Below are 27886 nucleotides of genomic sequence, written 5' to 3'. Positions count from 1 at the left end.
TAAGGTTTCTTGAAAGATTCTTCTAACTTAGCAATCGTCCTGGTTTCAAGCCAGGAGCCTCGGCCTTTCCAGGTCCCGAAGAGGAAAGCTGGACATTCCGAGGCTGGAAAGGGCTGGAGGCAGGGAGACCGTCGGGCTCAGGCGCCTGTGGCTGGCGCTTCCAAGCCAGACGGCGGCGCTTTTCACTCTTAGTTTTTTGCAACCTTGTAAGGAAGTGGGCGCGGGCTGCGTGGGGTCGGCGCTTAGGATTGGCCCTTCCTTTAGGTGATTGACGAGGCCCCAGACTCCGCCTCTGCCGCTTTATTGACACTAATGAGCAAGTTCTTCCCACCGCTCTCCTGCTTGGAAGTGCTGACAGATCAAGGCAACAAATTTCAATTACAATCCCTAATTTGTGTCCGCAGAGTGTTTTTTACCCATGTTAGTCCTCTCTGGCGCATCAGTCGAGGCAGATCTTGGAGCAGCAGGAGGAGGTGGAGGGGGTGGGCGTGTGGGTGTGCATCAGTGAGAGAAGCGCGCGCGAGAGCCCGAGGGAAGGAAACTTGGCGGGCGCGACGCTAGCTCCTCGGATCCCAACACAAGCGAGAAAGAGGAAACGCAAAATTCGTTTTTGCCCGAGGCGGGGAAGGGGGCAGATCTCGGCCTGCTGGAGGCCCTGAGAGTCGTTCCAATTCGGGTGGGGGGAGGCGAGCGAGTGTGCGCCTGTGCCCGCGCGAGTGTATATGAGCGAGGGGCGGGCGGGCGGCGGGCGGCGGGGATGGCCGAGAAGCGGAGGGGATCGCCGTGCAGCATGCTGAGCCTCAAGGCGCACGCCTTCTCCGTGGAGGCGCTGATCGGCGCGGAGAAGCAGCAACAGCTTCAGAAAAAGCGGCGAAAGTTGGGCGCAGAAGAGGCCACCGCAGCTGGAGATGATGGAGGCTGCAGCCTCGGCGGCGGCGCGGACGAAAAGGGCTCCTCCGAGGGAGACGAAGGCGCGGCGCAGCCACCAGCCGCCGGGTCCGCGTCCGGGCCCGCCCGGAGCTGCGCAAACCTGGAGCGGAGCTGCGGCTCCCGCGAAGCCTCGGGTGAGTCGGCCCTTTCTTGCTTAATTTCCTCCCTGCGCGTCTCCTCCCAGCTCTCGCTGGCCCGCTGGCCGCCGAGAACCTGAACTTCTGGGAGTTGCAGGCGCGCGCGCGCGGTGCCCAGAAGTGCCCAAGGCAACTCAGCCACGGGCACCTTCGCCTTGGGCGTAAAGGCGCAGAGCTCTCCGCCGCCCTGGCTGCTGTCGCCGTGCAATCCCGGGCGCCCCCCAGACTGCTAAAATGTCGCTTCCATCCGAGCCTCGCAGGCCCGTTGCATCCCCGGCGCGCTCAGCCGCGGCTGTTTGCGGTGCTCGGCGCTGCAGATCTGTGCTTTCCGCGGCTGCCTCTCTTGGGGTTCCAGCCAATGGGTGCTCTTTTTTCCTTTCTCAACTTTTCAAAGCTTGGAGATGGTGTGTGTGTGTGTATGGGGAGGGGGGATTTTGCGACGGCATAACCCTCTCAAAACCGGAACGAATGCCCTAAACCGTTGTGGCAAACCAGGAAGAGGGCGGCGTATTTGCAAACGTGGTTTCCCGAGGGGTAGCTGAGCCTTTCCCGTCCTTCCCATCTCATTCCCGTTGCCAAGGCCGACGGCTACCACTCTAGGGCTGACTTATCGCGTTCTTGTCGTTCTTTGGCTGCTTGGCTAGGAGCTCAGCGCGGCTTGGGAGTTTGGTGAGAGCGAAATCTGAAAGGTTTTCTCAAGATGCTTCTGGCTCTGCCCAAAGCTACGCGCCTCAGACGCCTGATGCGCAGGGAGGCCCTGGCACTTGGGGCGTCTTTTTGTTGGGTGCGCTCGCGGGTGCGGGGGTGGGGGCTGTCGGAGACTCTCCACTGGGGATTTGGATTCAGAACCTGTCTCTGGCTCGGTTGGGCACGGGTCCCAGACCTTGACAAAGGCGCTGCGAAAGTTACTTTGGGGCCTTGGCCGGGCGGAGGCCAGGGGTGAATGGGATGGACGCCGCCCAGTGCGCACCTCTCCTCGTTTTGATCCTTAGATGCCAAGGAGGTGCCACTTGAATGCCAAGTGTCTCTGTGGAGGGCCAAGCGAGTGTTTTACTCGTGCGCCGGTTTATTAGAGGGACCAAGGGAACGAAATATTTCCCCTTTCCTCCTGGTCCTTTTCCTTTCCCCAGCAGCCTGTCTAGGGGTTCATCTCTGTGGCCGGCTTCCCCTTTGGAACCCTCACCGGTTACCCCTCTTTGCCCTCTGCTGCTCAGGCGGCTGTGAGGACGGCTTCCTGCAGGGTGCGTCCCCGCTGGCGTCGCCTGGAGGCTCCCCAAAGGGCTCCCCAGCCCCTGCCCTGGCTCGGACTGGTACTCCGCTGCCTTCACCACAGGCCCCGCGGGTGGATCTACAGGGAGCAGAGCTTTGGAAACGCTTCCACGAGATCGGCACGGAGATGATCATCACCAAGGCGGGCAGGTAAAGGGCGAAATGGAGCGAGGGGGAAGTCCCCCAAGGCGTCTGGCCCTGGCCTCACCCTACCCCTCGGTAGTTTCAGGAAGGAAATAGGCCTGCAGCGCGGGGCGTCTCAAGCTAGCATTTTCCCTACAGACTCAGGACGTGGCCCCCGACTTGAACATTTAAAACTAGCTTTGCCTACTTACCCCGGAGAGCAGTCGGTGAGGGGCACCGCCTGGCCGTCCTCTTTATGGATGCTAGGGAGACCGACACTCACCGACTCTGCAGATGCGGGTAGCCCTTCGCTGTTATTAAGCCGAGTGCACGGTAGTTACAGATTCTCGTGATCTTATTTGCATTTAAGATATTTATTTAGGTTCTAGTTATCATTTCTGGAAATACGGAACAGCTTCCTTCTTTGCCCACCTCTCTCCTCCTTTTTAAAAACCAAAGTGTACTCTTAGTTTAGCAGACTGAACATCCAGGCTGGTTCTTGATCAAGAAGTTTCATAACAGTGTGAGAACATGACGTCTTGTGCTATTTCCATTAGACTAGGATGAAAAGTTACGGAATCGCCAGTAAAGCATGCTTAATCCTGCAAAAATAATTACCATAATTAAAAAAAGTTTTGTTTGTAAATTCACAGTTAAGTGTTCGAATATTTTCCTATATGAGTTCACACCTTCTCCTACATTTCCTGAAAACACTAAAAAATATTTGTAAGAAGCTATGTTTTTTGAAAGTGTGAAATTTGCACATCTGTCAGTAAAATAAGTGGATGTGTTAGATCATTTGAATTTGAGATAGTCACAGAAATACTTGGTTTTTTAGAGTTTTCATTTTATTTCCCTGAAATCTATGAATAGTATCTTCCTTAAAAGGAACTCTAAAAAGCACACACAACTCTTTCAGAGAGTTCACATGGCAAAAACCTGGACAGCATAAAAGTATCCAAACTTATTAGAAATTACAAAAACATATTTTATTGAATCCATATGCTTACCTTCTACATTTTCACAGAGCTTTTATTAATGATCCGAATTCATTCTTCAACAACACAAAGCAACAGTTGTCTTATAAAGGATGTAGTTAAAGACCTTTACTCTTTATCTTACAGGTGCACTGAAATAACACTAAAACAGCCTCGTAGTAAACAGTTTTCGTGTCTAGTTAGAAATAATGGATTTTCTTTTCTCTGGAGTGGTCTTTAGTGGCATTATTGTTATGGAAAAATTGTAAATAACTACTAAAATTTTTTGTTATGAGGTTAAATTAGCAAAAATTAGATTAACTGAAAGGGTCTTAGAAATAAATCATGAGCTGAAAGTTAAAAAAAAAATAACAGCTCTACTTGTGTTTTATATATAATAATTTGCTCTTGTATTACTACTATGTGCTTTTTAAAAGATAGGCGTATTTATTATAGTTTCTCTTTGATGTTCATCTCTGGGAAGCCAAGAGAAATACAAATTTTCCTTTGTTTTAATTAGCAAAGTTTGGGGAAGGTGTGGGTGAATAAGAAAGTATTTTCAGGGTGTGATGGGGGAAAGGAGTGATTTGGTAAATACACATTGTGTTTAGTTTCTGCTTTCAATAAAGGAGTTTTACTATACCTTTCAAATTTAGAGCAACTTTTGCACTTCACCTTTACCATGCTGCAGACAGGAAGTCCTGTCTCAATAAAGAACATATTGTTTGGTTATAGTATGGCACATTGACTCCTTGTGGTTTTTTATAACCCTTTTAAAATTTCACATTATAATATATTTTATCACTTTTAGAAATTCAAATTTTCTATTTCCACCATTTGGAGCATTTTATTTTCTGTATTATTAAAATAAATGTGCTTATTGATTTTTGCTTAAAAACTAAAATACTTTCTTTGGTGCCATTACTTCTTCAGTGTACAGTTCCTTTGTTTTTTACTATATTGACATTTCAGTAAACACAGAATGAGTGTATAGGGTAAAGCAAAATTACATTTAAATTTTGATATGTCCTGTGTTCTGATTCTTTGAGTTTCATAACCGGAGTGAATGCTGTAAATTTGTCCATAAGAAAAATAGAGACTCAAGAGGTTTCTTTGCTTATTCATCCTCCATGTGTAATCACAAACACAAACAAAATCCAATGCTCTTTCCACCTCTTCTTTATTAGGCGCATGTTTCCAGCAATGAGAGTCAAGATCTCAGGATTAGATCCCCACCAGCAATATTACATTGCTATGGATATTGTACCAGTCGACAACAAAAGATACAGGTATGATGATGATCGGATGAGTGCAAAAGGATAAGAAAAACACTAGGATTTTACAGGCAATGCAAATCAAAGGTATTTGATCTGTGGCAACTGTGACGCTTATTTCAGAAGTCTATAGAATTCCTAGGTCTGTAATCCAACCCTTGTCGGGTCTAGTAGCCCTGACGATGATGTCTTCTCTTGCAGTAAAGGTAGAAACTTAATTTTTGTTTTGCTTTTAAAAGATACAGAAATGTCTTCAAGTATTGAGGACTTTTAATAGGGGCTACTTTAGTGTTGCTAAACTATGCCTTTCATATTAATTCACATTTCGGTCAGGATTTTGAGAGGAAATGTTAAGCAAAGCCTATAGATATACATACATATTGTTTAATACAATGTTTTGGTTTTTTGTCATCTTTTAAAGTTCCCTTTATCTTGTTTTGTTCAAAGTCAAAATTGCAACTGTTTGTAGGCTTTGTTCCTTTCACTTGGGAAAATTATTAAGATTTTTTTATGACTAAGAAAAATAAAATCTCATAATTCATTATAATATGAAGATATCTTTAAATTGGTATTGAATTTGTTACCTTATTGTTGTGCTTTGTTGGTAGTTAACAGGGTAATTAAAAAACTTTGTAATATTTGGATTTTGAAAGAGGATATACTTGTATAAATATCAAGTAAAGTTGGAAAAGATATACTTTCTTCAGTTTCAAATCAACCTTTGTTTTTTTTCTTTTGCAAGCAAGAAAATCAGCAGTTTTCAATGGCTGCTCTTTATTTTCCTGAGTTAAAAAATGCTGACATTTAAAAAAGGAAAATTTTAGTGGAAGATCAGAGATGCTATTTTAAATTGTGGTCTGTTTCTGTTCTTTTTTCATAAATAGCTAAAACATTTGGTAAGTTTTTAAGTGAAATCAGGTTTAGTTTTATCACTTTTTAGAATTAAGGGAGTTGTTTTATTGAAACAGGTTTATGGTGTCAAAAGCATACAGATTTAATTAGTAAAGGCACATATGGAATACTAAGAATGGTTAATAAAAAGGACAGTTTTGTTATTGGTGTTTTCGTATTATTGTGTTTACTGTTGTATTTATTGAAATTAACTCATTACAGAGTTTTGCTAAAATTATCTCCTGCATAGCAGTAGCCATGAGGCATTGAAATTTATTCTCTAAATATACTTGACTTAAAAATCTATATTCTTATTTGTGTTTTATGCTGAGGAAGATAGCATGATTCTTAAAGAATGTAGGAATTATTCCTTTCTAAGGATGTCTTTTTCTCCAAATCTCTTCTGTATGTTTTGTATAGTTTATTTTACTTAGCTGCTTCTTATTACTCTCATCTAAAAACAAGATCAATTTCAAATATTAGTATTAAAATATCAGATTATAAAAAGGTCAAATATTAAAATATAAACTTGGTTTCACTTAAATGGCTTCCCAAGAAGAAATTTGTTTTAGCATTTGTATTTAGAATGCTTCACAAAGAATATGTAACATGAAGCAGTAACTTAATGAGTTTGGATTTTTGAACTATTCAGTATGGATACTTTTCCAAAGTTTTGCTCCTATTACTCTATTTTGGTAATACCTCAATTTGTATTTATAATACACTTTTGTCTTATATTTCTAAGAGGTGCATTTTATTTTTTGACTTTTTTAGAAATAGTAGAAAAAATACATTGCTTTATTCTGTTATCAAAGTGTAGTACTTAGTCAAGTGAAAAATGATTGTGACATACTAGAGTGTGAAATTAATATTCACCAAGGCCCATACAATTAGGAACTTATTAATTGAAATTATACTATAGCATTCAAGGGAAGTTAAAAATTTAACTTTTCTTAATTTTGTGATTTTTTTTCCCCTAAGAAAAGGAACTAAAGAATTTAAGGCAGATTGACTTCAAAATAGATAAAATATGTGACCATAGTAAAAATAGAGGGCTTTATTAGATATACTATGAAAACATTTCATACTATTTTAAAAAGAATTTGCATGCTATATAAGTAGAATTCTCTGAGATCATTTCAAATTGTTGCTTTAAATGGTATGACATTTGTATTGGAATGCAGCTAAGAAATGGGAGAAAAACACCTAAGATTATAATTTCACTTTTCTAAGTGTTTCCTAAATCTAGTAGTTTCTAGTTTTTGAGTTAGCGTATTATAAATTACGATAATTAGCAATAATATGAATATAGAATTAAATATCATGAACTTATTTATTACTTCAAATGTTATTTAAAATTTTTGACATAAATGTCAATATATTTGATACTTATAAATAAACAGAATAGGATTTTCAGAAAAAAGTATTAGAAAAGTGTAAAATTAATTAGATAGAATACCACTTCAAAGAATACCATTTTAACTAGTGGTATTTTGAAAGCAATTTGAAGCGCTTTTTATAATTATGAAGAAATATAGGAGATAAAGGCCTATGTTTTATGACTGTATGAAATTTTAAAGTTAAACTGGATACTTTATCCTCAACTGAGAGTGTAATAAAATTAGAAAAATTATTCTAAATGATTAGATAAAACCTTTTTTCCTTTGAAAACAAGAGTCACTGAATTTCTGAAATTTCCCTTGCCTTTTTATCATCTACCCCATCATTTACATAAGCCTAAAATAGGTAGTAATCTTAAAGACAGGACTTTTCTAGATAACTTTTAAGTACTCTTAGGATTTACTTAAAGATGAGCTTGACAATGTAATATTTATGATTTCATGTCAATTAAACATCCAGATTAAAAAATGGAAAATGTCAGAATACAGACAGACTGTCTGACATGAATAAGTGTGATTCATAAGAATTTAGATTGTTGCATTTTTGGTGGTGATAGCATGAGTATTAAGATAGTTGCACTAAACCCTTGACACACCACTTTGTGTAGTCAACAGACCTCTGCTGCCTTGGAGAGTTTTTGAAAAGTGCTTGAAACTTATTTTATATGCATTGAACATGAGGAGCAAATCCTCTAGTCTTGAAACTGCTGAAACATCATGTAAAAGTCAAAATAAGTCATTCCAATAATGTGGTCATTTTAACATCTTATTAATTTTGTGTAGTATTTTTCCTCAGCAAGATTTCTACACTTTATTTTAACACGTAAGTAACTCTGGATTTTTGCTCTTTGCCATTCCAGAGTATACATTTCAGCTGTTTGTACTGGGTTGGAAATTCCAGACTAAAGCAGAAGTCCACATAACCTTGTCATTGTCCTCTAGGTATGTTTACCACAGCTCTAAGTGGATGGTGGCCGGTAACGCTGACTCCCCTGTGCCACCTCGGGTGTACATTCATCCAGACTCACCCGCCTCAGGGGAGACTTGGATGAGACAAGTGATCAGCTTCGACAAGCTCAAGCTCACCAACAATGAACTGGATGACCAAGGCCATGTAAGTAGATGGCCACCCTAGTATACCGCCAATGGGTAGAATGGCATGTTTATACTGGGCCTAATTAAGAAATTACTTTTTTTTAAGGTCATAATAATTGTCTTCTGATTGATCAGAATGTGCATAAACTGCAAAATCAAAGTCATATTTGCATTAGAAATTATGTTTGTGCCTTGAGTATCCTATGAAGCATTTAATAGGTTAAAACTAGATACTGGGGTAAAGGAACCACAGGCAGACGTTTTTTTAGCCAAAACATTTGTTCAAAATCCCATGAGGTGCTAATTATTCTACTCGGAATATGAATACTTGGGATTGGGGTAACAGGGATAATGGTTTATTGTGTCCTGCCTGCATCTAGCTCTCTTCCCTGCTGAGGCTTATTGCTTCTTAGTAATGACCCAGGCTTATGTCGTTTGTGTGTTCCGTCTGCAAGTTCCAGATTATTTAGTAATGACATCTAATGTGTCAAATATATTATAATAATACTTCCTTTTAGTCTTCAAACTGCTGAAACATCATACATAATTCAAAATAAGTCATTCCAATAATTCGGTCATTTTAAAACCTTATTAATTATTTTATGTAATATTGTTCTTCAGCAAGATTTCTACACATAATTCTAATAAATATGTAGCTGGATTTTTGCTCATTTCTGTTCAAAGTTAGCATTTCAGTTAAGTTTCTGTTATTTTAGAGGTTTTTGATTGAGGCAGGATTGGAATGCTTTTTGAAGAGTACATCATACATAAAAGGAATACCAACTAGTTTATTTTTCAAAGGGGTGATATAAAGATAGCTTATTTGTGTGCAAATCTCTTTTTAAAATGCAAGCTATCATAAAATCATAATACAATGGTGATAGGATATGATTTGCAAGTTTTTAGACACCATCTTAATTAAGCAATTGACCTTAATGAAAAAACATTCAAGTACTAATTTTATTGTGGTACAAATACAATATCCAGATTGTTAAGTCAGATCTAGAAAAATCTCACATTGCTAGTGCTTTTGCTTACTGCCTTTATGATTTAAAATAGAATCTGAAAAGTAACAAGACTGTATTTTATTTCTGAATCTAACACCATTTTCAGTATTTTAGTGCATTAGCTTGTTTCCTTGCCTATTATTCTTTATTTGTAGTCAGGTTGTAAGAAGTTATTTTTCACTTGACTGAGGTCAAGGAAAATAATTTTTTTTCTGTCATATTGAGGGGAGCTGACTGGAAATGTTGTCAGCATGACCATTGAGGTGTTTTTTTAATTTTTTTAAAACAGAAAATTTTAGATTAAATGCCACTCAATGTTACTTGCTTTCAATACTTTAAGTATACTCCATTCCTCTGAGTCCTGTAATTTGAGAATATATCTTTTAAGAGATAATTGGATCTGAAACTAGGCACTGCCATGAATAAGGTACAGATTTTTTAAAATAATTTAAATCAATATAGTCATTTTATACTTTTAATATTTTACATCAAATTACTGCCTTTCTAATGTCTAGCATCTAATATTAGATATTGTTCTAACAGTTCATCTATATGATTTTTAACTTGGTAACTTTGCATTTTATTTAAAATGGTCTTCTCCAGAGAAACAGAATCAATAGAATTTGTATTAATATTTATATAAGATTCATTTAAGGAATCATATCACAAAATGTAGGGACTGGCAGGTCTAAAACCTGCAGGACAGGTTGGCAGGCTGAAGATCCAGAGACAGTCCAGAGACACAATTACTTCTCTGTGTACCTCAGTCTTTCTCTTAAAGCTTTCAATCTATTGGATGAGGCCCACCCACATTATGGAGGGTAATCCTCTTTACTCAGTCACCTAATTTAATGTTAATCTCATGCAAAAAATATCTTTGCAACAACATTTAGACCAATGCGTGACCCAACTCTAAAGAAAGTGACACAACCTCCAACTAATCAAGCTGTGAACTCAAATGAGTGGTGGTTGTCTAATTTGCTTTCTGAATTGCTCTCTTAATTCTTTTTCCTCTCAGTTTCCAGTTTTATTCTCCTAAAGGTGAACAAGTATTTACATAGTGATTTGTAAACTCCATAGAGAACTGGGACTTGGATTAATTTAGTGAATGATTACAGTAGTCAAATCCTCACGGGACTGACTGAGACGTGAGCTTATGTGCCATTGTGGTTTTCCACAAAGTCACTTTTCAGCTTTCCAACTGCCAGGGGTTGTTTAGAAAGAGATATTGGTGAGACCCTAGAGTAGAAATATTCTACTGCTCCACAGCTAGTTTTTGAATGTTATAAAGACTTTGTAATCCCTACTTGCTCATTGGGGAATTCATAGCCAGATTTATATTGGACCAGTCCTTGGATGATCAGCATGCTTGGGTAGGGCATTTCCTTCAAGGTGCACATTCACAGGAGGAAAACATTTAGGTGATCATTCCCATGAAGAATTAGAAGTCATTAATATGGTGCATCATGAACCTTGGCAGGATTTGTACCCACTGTGCTAGGGAGTAGTGCTTTGGAAGGAAGGACCAGGCAGCCACAGCCAGGGAATCTGTGGGATGGCCTGTTCTCCCAGCTGCTGAGGATTCACTGATAGAGTTGCCCTAGCTTCAAGTTTGTCCACCCCCTCATCCCATTTCTCCCTGAGAATAAGTGGCAGGCAAGATAGTGCAGCGGCGATTGCCAGAACCTCCCTGATGGGAGGAACTTACAACAGCTTAGAGGTCCAGCACATTCACACGCCTGGACAAGTGTTTTCCACTCTTGAGCCTTGGTTTTCTTACGGGTTATATTGGAATTAGAGGATTTTGAGTGAATCAAATGACCGGTTGAATTTGAAAGTACGTGGGGAGTAGGTAGAGAAACTGTACAGTTTGGAAGCAAGAAAATTACTGAAGGAAGTATGGAGGCAGAAATTCCTCTTCCTTGGGGGACCACAGGCCTTTTCTCTTGAGGCTGTCAACTGCATGCTTCATATACAGTGTCACGCCTGAAACAAAACAAGGTCACATTGCTGTGGAGCATGTGACCTGTGTTACTGCCTTGATTCCACTATGCCAAGTGAATCACCAAAATGCAGGGAGAGCCAGGCTTTGTTACTAGCTTCTACTTAGACCGTTGCTTGACTTGTTCCAACGCTGCCATTTAGGCCATCTAGAAAATTCCAAAGTAAGTAGGTAGTGTTTCCTCATTAAACTCTGATGTAAGGCAGAACACTGCTGGTGTGTATGTCAAACCACAGGCACTTTAGCCTTATCAGATCAGAAGAAAGTAATATGCTTATTTTGATGCAAACATAATTATCCTTAAAGTGGAAAAAACTTTGTGTTAACCTGAATATGAAAAAAACACCCTGTGTTTGTGGACATAGAGCCATGTGACTATCTGTGCTAATAAGTAATACCAAAAAGAAGCAAAAGTCTTCCATCTCAATAGGATAGAGAGCATGGGACATGCAGATGAGGTGTAATTATTTTAATTTCTCTAATATGCTTTATCTTTGTGGTCTCCTGTTGATAAGGCTAGTGATTCTCCTGCTTCTACTTGTTCTATTAAATATGCAGATTATTATTGACTAATCAGCATTATAATTTTGATCATTCATTAGAAAAACAAGTAATGCTCTTTTATTAAGAAGAACTGTAGCTTGTTTAGCATTTCCTACAATTTTCCAGGGATTTACTAAATTCCTATAGATCATATTGGAAATATATCATTTTGCTTAAATAATCTTCAAGTTACTAAAGTGCAAAAGAAGCATATGTCAACTATTTCTGTACCCTACCCAAACATAACCTACCTTAAGTCATTTTGGAAATTTAGTATGTTTATAAACAAGTAAATACAATTAAAATGTGTATAGCTATGTGGAGAAATATGTTTGAGAGATCTTCATGAAATAAGAACCTCCTTTTCATTGACTAGTAAACAGAAACCCAAATCAATTTCTGTTTTTATCATTCTAGGTCAGCTCCCTCCAATATCCTGAAACTGGGGTTGCCCTTATTTCTTTTTGTTTAATGTCATTTTCTCCAATTAATCTTCCACTCTGGAACTTGTGGATCCTTAGACTTGTTAGAATTAAATCTTGTTTCTCTGTTTTTAAAACTTTTTACCTGACACACAGCAAGATATACATGTTATGTTATGACCACCCACACCCCATAAGAACAGTAAAGCAGTACTTACCCTTACTACAGGCACACACCCATTTTTCCACTTTATTTTATAATTTTATTTACTTAAAATTACTTCTGGTTATAACCATATATTGATTTCATGAAGCACTAAATGGAATACTGAAATTTCAGTAATCAGACCAGGAAAGAGAACTTTCTGTGGCTGCAGATCTGTGTGTGTCCCCAGCTATCCTACTCCCTTATTCTCCGCGTCAAGCATGACCATGGGCATGATCTTTAGTTCTGCTTATCCAGGCATTTCCTCCACTGATAGAAAGAAAAAAATTGAGGAAAAGCCACCAAAACTGACCACAGTGCTGGTTACTCCCAGTCAGTAAGACATCCTCTATGGCAGTGAGCACCCTCTCCAGGGATGGGATGATATGTGTTTGGAATGATCAAAGATGCTGAATTCTTTCTGTGAAACTGTCTGCATCCTGAGCAACCTGAGACTGGTCAATCACTGTTTTTTGTAACTTTTGTGTAAGCATCTTTCCTTCATCTCCTAACACCCAACCTGAATTTAAATCTTATAGCTCAGGAAAGATATAAATCTGTTAACTAAATTCATTAATGAATACCTGAATATGTATTCTCAGTAGCAAATAGAAAATCCCAGTGAATGAGAGTAGTTCCTTACCCCATCCCACCACTGGCCTTGAAAGCGTAAAGCATAGGACCTCCCTGGTGGCGCAAGGGATTAAGCATAGCACTGTGAAGCTATCCATGGCCTCTGCAGCACGAGTTCGATCCCTGGCCAGGGAGCTACCCACATGGCACAGCAGATCTCTCCTGTGTTTCCTGCTGCTCCCCTCAGCAGTGTGCTTCAGTAAATCTGCCTGTTCTGCTTCCCACTGTCTCTGGTGAATCCTCTCATCCCCACACCTCTGGCCTGTACCCCAGTTCTTGTATGCATAAATAAATAAATCTTTAAAAAAAAAGAAAGCATAGAGCCTTTCCCACAGTTCTCCTCATCCAGAGATGATCACATTCATATCTTTCTGTGGGTTCTTTTTGGTATTTTTATGTTGTTGGGAGAAGTTTATACACAACTTAGATCTTCTTTTATCATTTAAGACTCAAAAAGAAACATTTTATTATGTGGTTAAAATGACCTAAACAACATTAGTAACAGTGGACTAATACTGTGTCCCATTGTGTGAACTTTTATTTACCAACCCAGTCTACTACTATAAGCAGTTTATAGTTTTTCCATGGTTGTAAATGGCATGATGCTCATCTTTGTACGTGTAATGCTTTTCTGGTATTGGAATAGTTACTTAGGAGAAATTCTCAGAAGTGGAATTAGAAGATAATTAAACCAATTATCACGTCCCCCTAGCAGAGTCTGAGAGTACTTCCTGACATCAGTGTTTTGGAAGCCTTTTTGTGAAGGAGACATGGACACAGGGTTATTTGGACAAGTGAAAAACTTTTACATATAAGACAGACCCTGGAGTATCCTCACAGTTTTCTTTGCCCTCAAATACACATGATAGTCACCAATAGTAAAATAAATTCCTTCTAAAGAAAACCTCATGTGCAAATACTTTTTTTTGGGTGGGATGAGTGTGGTGGAATTTAAATAATCATTTCAATCCCATTTTTTAAGAATAATGCCATATGATTTGTTTATCATCTAAATTCTTGGTTTTTTTTTAAAGATTTATTTTTATTTATTTATGCATATAAGAACTGGCGTGTAGGCCAGAGGTGCCGAGAGGTGAGAGGATTCACCAGAGACAGAGTAGGGAGCAGGACAGGCAGATTTACTGAAATACACTGCTGAGGGGGAGCAACGGGAGAGACAGGAGAGGTCTGCTATGCCATGTGGCTCTGCTTCTTGGGCAGGATTGAACTCAGATCACAATGGCTGCTGATAGCTTGATGGAACTGAGACTTTAATCACTGCACCACCAGGGAGGCCCTCAATCCCATTTTTTAATTTTATTAGTTTGGACTGGTTCATTTGGCTCATTGTAAATAAAATGCTTATGATTGTATTATTGCATTTCCAGCAATAGAAATTTGATATTCAGTTTTAATGGTTGTATATATCATTCCACTAAAATAGCGATTTCTTTTTTTCTTTTGTATTTGATGACAAAGTTTACTGATAACTTTCTAAACTTCTCTCCAATATTGATATGTTCTGTTAAATGGACACTTCTGCATCCTTAGAACTTTTCATTTATTTCGCCCTTTACATGTTTAGTCATGGTGTTGAGATTGAGATCAGTTTATTTATTTCACCCTTTACATGTTTAGTCCTGGTATTGAGATTGAGATCAGTTTCCTGATAAATTGACTTATTTCCTTGACAGATTATTCTGCATTCTATGCACAAATATCAACCACGAGTCCACGTTATCCGTAAAGACTGCGGAGACGATCTTTCCCCCATCAAGCCCGTTCCGTCTGGGGAAGGAGTGAAGGCTTTCTCCTTTCCAGAAACTGTGTTCACAACAGTCACTGCCTATCAGAATCAGCAGGTATTGTTCTCAGAACTAGTATCTTTCTAGATTCTTCTTTTCAGGCATAACTAGAAAGGTAGCTGTCCTTTTCACTGTATCTAAACAATATGAATTATCATAAAGCAGTTTCCATCTGTGATGTCCAGGGTATGTGTGTGTGTTTGTGTGTGTATTATAATAACAATTCTTGGTGCATAATTCCCCCAAGTAAGACTATTCTAGTGTGTCTCAGATCAAAATGTATCTCTCAACTGGTTTACTTTCCATTTGAAGATAATTAAATCATGATGTCACAATTAAAATAAGAAAACATGTGTATCACCCAGGATTAGACATGTAAAATTGAAAAGTGAATTGGACATGGGATTTGGCGGCTTACTTTATTTTAAAACTGCAGTCTATCATGAGAGATATTTCAGAAGAATTTATCCTATATGATCATTTTGGTATATATATATATATATATATATACACAAAAAGGGCTATTTTTTTCAAGATATGCTTTAATTGTGATAGAAGGTATGTACATGCTTATAATCTGAAAGATTGGTAATTATGGAATAATCCTTTCATAAAATTAGAAATAGTTTGAAAAGCAAAATATGTTTTCTTCTGTATGGATAAAAATATTTCTTTTGATTTTAATTTTTATTTTATATTTTTAAAAAATTGTATTACTTTTAATTGAGGTAGTTTCCAACATTGTATATGATTTAGGGGTATAGATTCACACCTCTTCAGATGTTTGTTAGCACACTAGGCCCACCACCAAAGAACCAATAACCTTCCACCACAGTTTGTTGAGCCCACTCCCTGATTTAGGCCCCATTCTGTACCTTCCCCTTCTGGTAGCCCCAGTTCTGCAGTCAGATTTCTGGAGTTTGGTTTGTCTGGACCATTCCCATTGTTTTGTTCCTTTATATTCAATATCAGTGACTCATACGGCTTTAGGTTTTCTCCTTATGACTTATGTCACTTAGCATAATCCCTACCAGTTCCATCCATGGCAAAATTTCATCTTTTAAATATTTGAATAGTATTCCATTGTGTGTGTGTGTGTGTGTGTCTGTGTGTGTATGTATGTATAAAAGATAAAATAGCAAATCTCTAGCTAGGCTCACTAAAGAAAACAGAAAAGGAGAAAACAATAAATAGAAACAAATGAGAAATTACAGAGGATCATAAGAAACTACTATGTACATCATTTTACCAAGAAATTGAATGACCTGGAAGAAATGGGAAAATTCTTAGAAGCACACAAACTTTCAAGACTGAGTCAGGAAGAAATAGAAAGCCTGAACAGTCCATGAGTATAAGCAAGGCAATTGAAACAGTAATCAAAAGTCTCCAAAAAAAGAAAACACAGGACCAGATGGTTTCTGTAGTAAGTTCTAATAAACCTTCAAAGATGAACTAATACCTATCCTTTTAAAACTTTTCCAAAAAACTGAGGACGAGGAAATGCTTCCAAACACAATTTATGAGGCTAGCATTACCCTGATACCTAAAGGAGACAAGGACATCACAAAAAAGAAAACTAGACTAACCAATATCCTTGATGACCATAGATGCAAAATCCTCAATAAACATTTCTTCAAACCTGTATCAAGTAGGTGGGGAATTGAATAAGCGGCAAATATTTGACCTGTGCAATTCCAGCCAGTTTTCCTAAGAAAGAGCAATGTACTTGACGCTTGTGTGATTTGTGTTAGGATTTTTTTTTAATTTCAGTGGTCTGCAGAATTATTTTAGGTCTCCACTTCTCTTTGCATTTTCTATATCTATCAGTAAAAATGTTAAGTCTTTATAATCTCTCTGTTGTAATTTCTTTGGTTTTGAAACTTCTTAGGCTAAGAGGCTCAACACTCTATTTTAGGAAGGATTATAAAATTGAACTTTAGAGAGGCTAAGATAACTAGGAAGATGTTCTTAAAATATGTGCACAAAATGACTTTCTAAGAAAAAGTAATGCATGAGGAAAAATAACAGAGACATTAATATCTTTTTAATAATCCCAGGCTCTTTTTCCCCTCACCTCTCTTCCTCTTCCCTTCTCTCTCACACACATGCACACAGAAATTAACTTACATGTGTATTTTTTCCCAGCCCCTGTGATAAAATAAATGAGATGCAGTGGGCTTTTGGTACATGGTGGTGATTAACAACAATTAGCAAATGTTAACAAATCAATTTAAAAATAGAAAGGAGGTTGCTAACTATAAAATATAGTCATTTTAATTTTTTAACCCCAGCTATTGCTATGCAGCCTGCCTGCTGGTTAATAGTAATGGGCTCTGGTAACTGGGGTTCTACCACCTATTAACTTTGTAATTGTAGAAACCAAAGCCTCACTTAACAAAAAAACATAAAATTGTGATGTAAATTACTATGCATAAATTGTGATGAAAATTAGTACAACATATGCAGCATGCACTCAACAAATATGATGTTAGTAATAAAGATAATGATATTAGCAATTGTCATATACTGCTCTCTTTTGACAAGGCACCATTAAATACATTTGCACTTCAAAAAAATACTGTTTTAAATGAACATTTAAATTATTTAATGTTGTTGAAACATTATTTAAATGAAAAGAAAACTGCGCCATAATGATCTGTTAAGATTTCCCAGAATGGCAATCATGGGGAAGTACTAAAGTCTTGTATTAATTTTATCTTTATAACGTAGTTTTATCCAGATAGTGAGTATTATTTGGTGCACATGTATCTCAGATGTTGCATGGCTCGTTGGAGCATGCTGAGACCATTTATAGGACACTATGGGCAGACTGCTGATGATGTTCCAAAGATGCCTTGCTTTGCTTTTGTATTATCCAACAATGTTCATCCTTAATGAAAGTGATAAAATCAGAAGTGTTTGTATTAACTGCAGATTGTTATGTCAAAGAACACAGATAATAAAGCATGATGTGCCTCTTAGAAAAAAGGCTATACATTCCTTTGGGCCAAATGGAGGTCTGGTAGGAAGTAGAATAGATAGGATGTTATTAGTGTCAATTTCAAGTTGGCATAACTAAAAAAAATATTCTTAATGGAAACAATTAGATTATTTATTACACCCCCCCCCAAATCTTGGGGTCTCATTGGACAAAAGCTGAGTATAAATCAACAAGTAAGAGTTGTAGTTCAGATTAAAATATTTCTACTATAGGTATAAGATTTAATCCCATTAGGACCTTCCAAATATCCTTGGATTCCAAATATCCTTTTCCAGGGGTATTAAAAGTAAAACAAACTTTTATCCTTTTACTAGAACTTGAATAGGGATGGGGAGTGCCCAGTGTCTTTTCCACAGCAGATGAGTATTTTAGATGATTTCTGAAATTTTCTTACTGCTAAAATAACAAAATATGTATCTGGGAAATAGGGAAAAGGAATACAATAGAATCCTTTAATAGTTAATTTTGGAATTAGTTGTAGTTCTCCTATACTTTCCACTTACAATAACCTCAGTTGCCATTTATATACGATCTGATATGATTTTTTTTTTCGTCTGTTCTGCAGATTACTCGCTTGAAGATAGATAGGAATCCATTTGCCAAAGGTTTCCGAGACTCTGGACGTAATCGGTAAGTTAGTGTGAAGTCTCTCTGTGATAAATATATTTGATTTTTTTTGTTACATAAATTAACCCATCTATTATAGGCTGGCAATGTTTCAAATTATGGAATTTCTACTGGTCTTTCAATTCCTTCAGAAGTTATCTGATGAAGGACTTGACTGTGACTGCAGAAGTGATGTTTCTGTCATGAAGAGTTAAAACTAGCCTATCCAGTGTTAAACCCGAATTCTGACATAATCCACACATTACTAAATACCACCAAGAAACAGACTCACTGTGTGTCTAGACACCACCAGCTACCACAGTGCCAAATCCCACAACTCTCCTTTTTTTATCTGTTTTGCCACAGAAGGAGCAAGTGCACTTGACATGTTGGCTGATTTCAATTTTCTTTACCATTTTCCTGATGGAGATACCATAAATGGGCCCGTATTTACTGACTATCCCACCTTCTTGGTGCATTTGTGCATGTTGCCACATACTGGGTCCAATTTTATTATGAATTTTCATTTATAAAATTAAATAATAGTGTTGAATAATTGTTGAAATAATTGCTCATGAAGATTCAAGTTTGTTAACACTATTGGGCCTTGGAGATAATTTATTTTGGAGTGTATGTATGTATTTTGGCCTGCCCACTTCTAAGGTGAACATTAATGTGTGATTCTGGGGTAGAAATGGAAGTTTTAGCATGTGTGCTGCTGTCTCTGAAAGGACCCCTTCAGGCCCCCAGCCCCCAGCCTGTATCCTCTCTGCCTCTACTCTTGGTTTAGAATCTACTTGGTGATGTCACACCTATCGATTGATTCTGCCTTTGGAATATGGGATCTCTTGTTCCCTCAGATTTCCAGCCTGAATGTGAAACTACTCCCCTTTGCCAAGATGCTCTTTACTTTCCAAATTTGTCTTGGCTCAGCAAACAGTCACACACTTGTTTATTTTTTCTGTGTCTTGTTTTATGGTGTTTGTACTAAGTGGGAGACCTACAATCATAAAATCTACCCTATTACTTTTATCAGAAAGCAGATCACCCTCGTCTGTGTGCCAAGAGTTTTTGAATTTATTGATATGTTTTTATTCCAATACAGTATGGTACATTTTCTAAAGTAACTGTTGATAGTAACATAGAGTAATAATAGATTAATGTTCACCAAATGCCTTTTTAAGGTAAGACTTTAAATATTTTAAAAGTGTCTTGTTTTTAAAAGGAAATATTAGAGCATTTTTTATTACTTTGCTCCAGAAATTTTTCTAATACTCCTTAAAAATAGTTTGTGTCTACATGAAGTCAAAATTCTAGTCATCTTATTTTAGGAACAATTTTATTTTAGTATTTGGAGAAAATAATCAGTAGTATGCAGATTTTAGTTCTTTTTAGCTGATTAATTGGTCAAGGTAAGTGTAGACAGAGACCTTTTCTCAGAATATACCCATGTGTCTGTAGACTTGATTTCATGCTAAATGCATTGTTTTAAAAGCATGCAATGTGAGGACTAACGTGCAGCGAAAGTGTACTGACAGGGCTTCCCTCTGAAATTCTTCACTCTATAGGGAGGTTTGAAGGTATTCCTGACACATGTTGTCTGCTATATTTTAGATGTCTGTTTCAATGTGCAGAAAAAAAAAAAACTTTTCTTATGTTACATTAGCTCCTGGTTAACTTTCCTTTTCAGTGGCATCTCTGGAAATTGAATAATTTTGTAACTGAGGTGGTCCCTGATGAGGTGGCTGAAGGGAGCCTTCCTGTGGGATAACTCCTTTTCTACTTGGACTAATATTTGGGTAGAATATTTTTATGGTTTTAGTTATAGCAGGATAGTAGTTACCCATTTAAAAGTGTTGAACCACTTTCAGTTCTCTTCATAAGCAGAGAAGGAATTTTTGAACTTTACTGGAACTCTAGGAGAGTGTACAGTCAGAAACTGTGATCAGGCTACTCTATAGCCTGATCTATAGGATTGTTTTAGCAAAGACCCACTGCTGTTGACACTGGAGGACTACACTGCTATAATCTGTTGGTTTATATTTGAAGCAATAAATGTAAAAATATTTTTAAAGTATATTAAATAGATAATAATACTGAATAAAACTTCTACAATTAAAAGCAAAATGATAAGATGACTATGATGGGTTTTAGGAACAATTCTAGATCCATAAGCATAATGAAGACATGTTTGGTTTTTTAATTTGGTCAGTGAAAAAAAATCAGTAGAATCAGTGAAAAATGACAAACTCTTGTTTGGTATGATCAGGTCAAAATGCTAAGTTTGATAACAGTTCTTTCTTTCCCTTTGGATGTTTCTGGAGTTTATCGATAGGGAATCTAAGGGCTTGCTACTGTTTCTTTTCTAACTCTAACACTTTCAAAGTTTTCCATGAATGTATTAAAATAATGAATTATGCTTTAGCACTTTTAAACTTTTACTAAAATTAAAATTTTTTTATTTAGCAACAAATACTTAAGCAATATCTAAGTAATGTCTTAATAAATGGAAACATGTTGAACCTATACAGAGCTAGTTAGTGAAATAAATATTTTCACCTTTTTTTCTCATTGAAATTATTTCCACTCATTATTGATATTTTCTTTAGTGCTTTTTGTAGAATGTCCAATATCTATAGATCAGTATTCCATCTTGTAAAAAAATGTTTTAACATTTTTCCATTGATAAATGCAAAAGACATCTTATATAGAAAAGAATGAATTTAGTCAGCTTTAAAGATTTTCTTTAAAAAAAGTCCAAATTATATATTAAACTTGGTGAAGGGGGTGATATTTTTTAATATGCTAATGGAGAAGGAAGCCCATGAGAAAAAGTTTCAATATATATCTTTATTACCCCGGTTGTATCGTGCTGTTGTTATTGCTTTTAAAAATAAATTCTATTTTATTTTCCCTACAAACATGAAATAAACAAATTGAGCAGGACAACAAATACACATGAACTTGTGATTTTTTAAAACTTTATAAAATAGTTTGCTTTAATTAAAAATTATTCCTTCCTGGATATTTATGGTTCTACAGCCTATTTTATAGGAATCAGTAGCTTCAGCCCTTAAAAGCTCTCCTGCAAGACATTTGCTATGTGAAAGAGAATTTATGTGCTGAGAATAGTTTCATTCTTCAGTTAGGCCTTAGGTTTGACCCTATAAAATTTTTTACTCAGGAAGGTACAAAAATTTCTTCTCTTTAAATACTTCAGGAAAAACATAACCATTTTACTAAATAAACTTGGCTATTTGATAGCATAAATTAGGGTGGTGATAAAATGTGGAAATTGTTCAAAGGCATCTTGTATAAATTATCGCCTTGACTACACTCCTGCAGGAGGTGCCTTTTATCTTTTCTTTAACTAGACGGGAAAGTCTCCATTACTGGAGAAAATGAAGGCTTTTTAAAAAAAGTCCAGATTCAGCTAATAAATATTTTATAACTGTTTCCTGCAAAATATCTGAAATCCTTTCTGGAACTTGCAGTGTGAAACAGCAGCCTTAAGAAAAATATCAAGAGCTCAAAATCAGATCACTTGTAGCTATGCCACTTTCACATCTTAGGGTTAAATGTTTGTGATGATCAGTAGCTTATCTCCCAAAATTTGTTCTATTGTTGAAGTTATATTTGGAGCATAATAAAATTTGCACTGCTAAAGCAAAGCCCTCAGCGATGCTCGTCTCTTTTCTCTGTAGTTAGTAAATTTCTAAGTTTAGTAGATGCTCAGTGATTACCTCCTAGGAAACACCCCTTGAGACAATCACCCCATGACCTCTTTGGTAACCTTAATATTTAAAACTACAATTACTAAAACTACAATTTGACTAATTACTAAAACTTCAGTTTAAAACTACAATTACCATCTATATGGTAATACAAAAATCAGTTTTATACGAAATTGTATCCTAACATTCGTTAGCATTTAAAAACTTTGTTTTTCAAAAGACATAAAACATTAGTATAAATGCAAGCTTAATATAGAGTAAGCAGTTAAACAGCACCCGATATTCATTAGTTGAGAGTTAATGCAACCTGCTGTACATCAAATATTACTAAGTGCAGTGATCTTCATTTGGTCTGTAGTCAGCCACAGGTACAATGTCCAGTTTGGGAGAAATCATTTAGTATCAAACAACTTTTCAGCTAGATGGGGATTCAGAGCTTTTGTAGACTAATCCTCACTTTGTGGAGAACTGAAATGTAGGGAGGTTAAAACATTTACCTAAGGTCACAGTGTGAGTTTTAATGAGTTATGGTCACTACGCAGTTCTTCAACCCAGTATCCTCTCCAAGACATGACCACAAATAGTCCTTTCTGTGGTATAACAAAGCCAGATTCTGCCCTGTTGTGCAGCCCAGTAAGGCACATGCAGGTTTTCTCGTGTCCAGCTCTTCCTTTAGGTAGCCTCGTACTGTCACTAGTAGAACAGGTGACTCTCTTTGAAGTGTTCCCACTCTGAACACTCTAAGGAAGCAAATTCTATGGACCAGGTGAGATGCTTTTATCTGCACAGATCATGTTACTATAGCAGGCAGTGAGCTTTCACCATGTGGTATAGGTGTTGACTCTCTGAGATGGTTTTCTGTTGTCTTAGATTCCCGTTGATTACTCAGACTTGAAGGGAATACAGAGTGGGTGGCACGTTAAGTCTACACCATTAAAGATTGACCCTATCTCTTTTTCTGTGTTAAACCCTGGCTGTTTGTATTAAATAAAACTGTATCTATTAATCACAAGAGTTTCCTGAGTTTTGTGTGCCACCAAGAGAGCAGGCATTTCCTACAATGGGATATGTTTCATGAAAAGCACAATTCATCTAGAAGAACAAGGTGGTTGTTCTGAGGTGAGGTGAGGTTCTAAGGTGGTTGCTGGCGAGGTCTTGAGAATGACTAGTTGAATAAAAGGCCTCTTTTCTAGACCTTAAAGGACTTGGTTATCAAATCAAAGGAGGGCAAGACTGAGTCACTTTATGATAGGAGATATATGCATTATGTATATATTTAGAGTATTTGCCCTGGTTTTACCATATACATGTCATGCTAATAATCTACAACCAACTTAGGTTGTCTTTTCAAGTATGCATTCTGTAGTTATGTGTAGGGGCTTTGAAATACTAGTTCCATATACCATTCTACCCTGTGAGGTCATCTTCTGTGAACCCTGGCACATTGAACTGAGAGGTCAGTAGCCCCCTCCCCAACCTCCAGGCTCCATTGCGAGAAGAGCCTATCTGGCTGTGTTGGGTTTGGTGGAGATTGTGCTCCAGAGAGATAAAGAGAGAGAGAAAGAGAGATCAGTTTTCTTGGATGGGGGCTCTTCTAAGTTGGTTGTTGAGGCATCAGATGATGGACAGAAATGCCTCTTAGAAAAGAGGTGGCTTTAAGGGCTTCTCTGGTGGCGCAAGGGGTTAAGCACCACACTATGAAGCAATCTGCAGGCTCTGCATGAGTTCCATCCCTGGCCGGTCAGGGAACAACCCACATGGTGCAGCAGACCTCTCCTGTCTCACCCACTGCTCCCCTCAGCAGTGTGTTTCAGTCAGTCTGCCTGTTCTGTTCCCCATTCTGTCTCTGAATCCTCTCACCCCCCTGAGTCTCTGTCCTTTACCCCGGCTCATGTATACATAAATAAATAAATCTTTAAAAAAAAAAAAAGAAAAGAGGTGGCTTTATAGATGCATGCTCTTGTGCCAAGGCTTCCTCATTGGAGAGGAGTAATGTGACAGGAAGAGTAGGTGGGTTCCAGATGATGACAGAGCCTTAGGTTCACATCAACCTTGGACTCTCTTTACCTTAGTTCCTTAGTCCACAGAAACAGTCTCTCATGCTCAGCAGTTGGCTAAGTTCTCTGAGAATGTGCCAGGACATCGTAGCTGGCTTCCATTCTTTCATGTGCCTGGTGGCAGAATGGAAGCCCATCTCTGAAGCACTGTGATCTGCCTGTGCCAAACTCCTAACCTGCCAGTTGTAGGGGGTACTCTCAATGCCAGTGCTGTCTTCTGAGGAGCTTATTACTTCTGAAAGCTCCAATTGCTCCTAACTAGGCTTCTTGTTCACCCCCATTCCAATCCTTCAATTTAGAATGGGTTTGGAAGCCCTTGTGGAGTCATACGCGTTCTGGAGGCCTTCACTACGGACTCTTACCTTTGAAGATATTCCTGGAATTCCCAAGCAAGGTAAGTCACAGTCTCTTGGGTCATATATACAGCCATCTCTTGCCTAGAAGTTTAGGTGCCAAAAAAATGCACAAGTCATTATTTACATTTATAATGGCAGCCTCATCACCAACATCCTCCTATTGTAGAATCTGTCCTGTAGGTATAAGATGGATCAAGAAAAGTGACTGTTGTGGTCAAAGGTCAAGTCTTGGATATTTTATACTCTCTGTATATGTCATGGGCTTTCTTCCCCCTTAAATTTCTTATTAAAATAAGAGGTACACCAATGGGCTCTGATTCCAGGTATACCTCTCAAGGACTTGTCAGTGCTCCACTCAGTTTTCTTTTTCTTGTCAGTGTCTTTCTTCTCTTCTTCAGCAGAATTGCCTCTAGGTAGGTTCTCCTGTTCAGTTTATGATAAGAAAAGGTCAGCACACTCGCAGGAGGCTTCCCTGAGCTCAGCTGTTTCCACTAGCCCAGGGGTGATGTTTCCTCCTTACTCTGTGGGCAGGACCCTCAACTCACTTCTGCCCTCAGACTTTGACGCCTGATCCTGCCCAGCATCCCAGTGAGAATTTAGCATGCTGGGGTTTTAATCATCATTAATTGGATTGGGTTTTTAGATTATTTTGAGAAGCTATATAAAACACTGTCACTATAGCCATGAAGGTTTTACAACCTGTCCAGTCCCTTGGAATTCACCTCTCCCCCTCAATTCTGTCAAGTGTGCAAACATCAATCTGCCAGCAAATCCAGAGAGGGGGCAGCACCACCACTGTTATTGATTGTGCAGTGGTTACCCACCCTCTCTGTTTCATGGGGCTGTTTATTTGCTGGACGCCTGCTTTTGTATTAGCATGTGAGTCACCAGCCTGCTTTCTGGTTGGAAATAAGATTTATTGTAGCAGCCAAGCCCTGTGTGGCAAAATCATTGACACACACAGTTTCCGTGTGAAGCTGCAAATAGATTTGAAGAGCTTCAACCAATTCAGCTCTTTGTTTTGATCCCATCTTTTTTTCTTATAAGGAAATATATTGACTCAGAGCAAGCTCTGCTGAAAGGTGGATGAAAGAAAGGTGATGGTTAAACATTTGGAATAAGATACAGAGTAAGATGAAATTTTTATTTTATAAAGTTGCCAGAAAAGTCATATTTGTAATGTTTATTATAGTCAAGTGGGAAAACTTCAAGAAAGCTAATTGAGGAAGAAAATGTGAAATTTCTATCTGGTGGTGTCCTAATAATTATGCCAAAACAAAAAAAGCATCACCCCCTGGGGAGATCATTTATGTTGAGTATATTGAAAGGAGCTTTGTTGAAAATGTTTCAATCTGAATTCAATTAAATGACAATTCTTTGAGCACCAAGACTATCTCCTTTTCATCTTTGTAGACCCCTTTCAACATACAAGATCTAGCTCACATTTATAAAATTGAAAGGAAAAGATGGCTGTTGAGTCACTGCTTTTACATTTCAACTTCTTTTATAGGAAATTCAAGTTCTTCCACATTACTCCAAGGTTCTGGGAATGGTGTGCCTGCCACCCACCCTCATCTTTTGTCTGGCTCTCCTTGCTCCTCTCCTGCCTTCCATCTGGGTCCCAACACCAGCCAGCTGTGTAGTCTGGCCCCAGCTGACTACTCCGCCTGTGCACGCTCCGGTCTCACCCTCAACCGCTACAGCACATCCTTGGCCGAGACCTACAACAGGCTCACCAGCCAGACCAGCGAGACCTTTGCCCCACCCAGGACTCCCTCCTATGTGGGCGTGAGCAGCAGTGCCTCTGTGAACATGTCCATGGGTGCTACTGATGGGGACACCTTCAGCTGCCCACAGACCAGCTTGTCCATGCAAATTTCGGGGATGTCCCCCCAGCTTCAGTACATCATGCCTTCACCCTCCAGCAATGCCTTTGCCACTAATCAAACCCATCAGAGTTCCTATAACACTTTCAGGTTACACAGCCCCTGTGCTTTGTATGGATATAATTTCTCCACATCCCCCAAACTGGCTGCCAGTCCTGAGAAAATTGTTTCTTCCCAAGGAAGTTTCTTGGGGTCCTCACCAAGTGGGACCATGACCGATCGACAGATGTTGCCCCCTGTGGAAGGAGTGCACCTGCTTAGCAGTGGGGGTCAGCAGAGTTTCTTTGACTCTAGGACCCTAGGAAGCTTAACTCTGTCATCATCTCAAGTGTCTGCACATATGGTCTGATGAAGCCTTTAAGTTAAACTACAGTTGAATTGGTCTAATGTATTTTCTTTCTTTGTTTTTTCTCCTTTTTTTTTTTAAGCAATATGAAAAGAAACTTTCAGTAGCTTTTAAAATGTACATATAATAATAGGAAATGAAGGCTCACCGAGTTTTACTTTCTCATGGTGAGATTGTAATTACCTATGGAATATATGTGTTCCGTATGTAGCACATGGAGTTGTGTGGCCTCTATTTTTTCCCTAGTTCATCAAGTTGCACAGAGTATTGGCATAAATGTAGTATGTTTAACCAGAGTTTTCAAATTCTTCCAAAATCCAAATGGCAAACCTAAAACTTGGCAATGACACAAACCAGACTAAGATTTATAACAATTTATCAGAAAAATGCTCCATACAGTTCCATACTTGAGTGTTGATAGTCAACAGTAACCAGCACAGAGCCTTGTGATTTCTGTTATTCTTGGACCCAGTGTGAGAACCTAAAATGCAGAGGCCAGTGAATTCTTAGTATTCGTTCTGAGGTATTTGTAATCATGAAGGATTAGCTGTTATGTTCCTGTTTGATTGTATTTGCCATAGATATTCAGCAACTCTGGGTCTACAAAATCCATAACCCATAATGATTATTTTCTAAAGGAAGGTGGAGAGAGCTTATGATATTTTTTTCATTATCTGTTGGGCCCATAAGAGGTATTTATTCATCTGCAAGAAAATAAATTTCCAGTATCCGAGATATTTTTTGCTCATTTTATTCATCTTATTAAATAAACTATTGCAGAATGTACTATTAACATTTTTAAAATTCAACTTTTTACAGGAATTGATATGAGTGGAATGACAGAAAATAAATTCACCTCTAATTCTTTGATTCCAATAAGAAATACTGTCTTTTTAAATCAAAGGGAGAAATATTGTCATCTATCCCTTAGGTTTTTATAGTGTAGCTTTTAACTCAGGATGTTTGTTCCATCTTGCTTTGAGATTCCTGACCAATAAGTAAGGAACAAGACATTTATGCTACTTATTTATGTCTTGTGAGTCTTACAAATTGAAACCTCCCCCTTCCTTAACCTTGTCCCTCTGTCTGAGTTTTCCTCAAAACAGACAGATTCGAGGCCTTTCTGGTGTTAAATAACATTGTAAGGAATTTCAGGGGGTTATCTCCAGGAATCTGTCTTTCAGGGA

General features: G+C 38.1%; 1 protein-coding gene across 1 annotated transcript; it reads left to right on the top strand.

Moving 5' to 3' along the window:
- Positions 1 to 757: 757 nt before the first annotated feature.
- Positions 758 to 27437, top strand: TBX18 (T-box transcription factor 18). The gene is made up of 8 exons (XM_037520046.2): positions 758 to 1064; positions 2282 to 2486; positions 4624 to 4725; positions 7944 to 8115; positions 14603 to 14770; positions 18280 to 18344; positions 24411 to 24505; positions 25978 to 27437. The coding sequence occupies exons 1-8, from the start codon at positions 758 to 760 to the stop codon at positions 26700 to 26702; spliced, it is 1839 nt and encodes a 612-aa protein (XP_037375943.1). The 3' UTR covers positions 26703 to 27437.
- Positions 27438 to 27886: the final 449 nt, after the last annotated feature.

Source organism: Talpa occidentalis, unplaced genomic scaffold (genome assembly GCF_014898055.3).
Source record: "Talpa occidentalis isolate TD23 unplaced genomic scaffold, MPIMG_talOcc4v2.1 talOcc4.2, whole genome shotgun sequence".
Taxonomy (NCBI): Eukaryota; Metazoa; Chordata; class Mammalia; order Eulipotyphla; family Talpidae; genus Talpa; species Talpa occidentalis.
The sequence above is the reverse complement of the archived record's forward strand: the minus strand, read 5'-3'. Positions and strand labels throughout refer to the sequence as shown.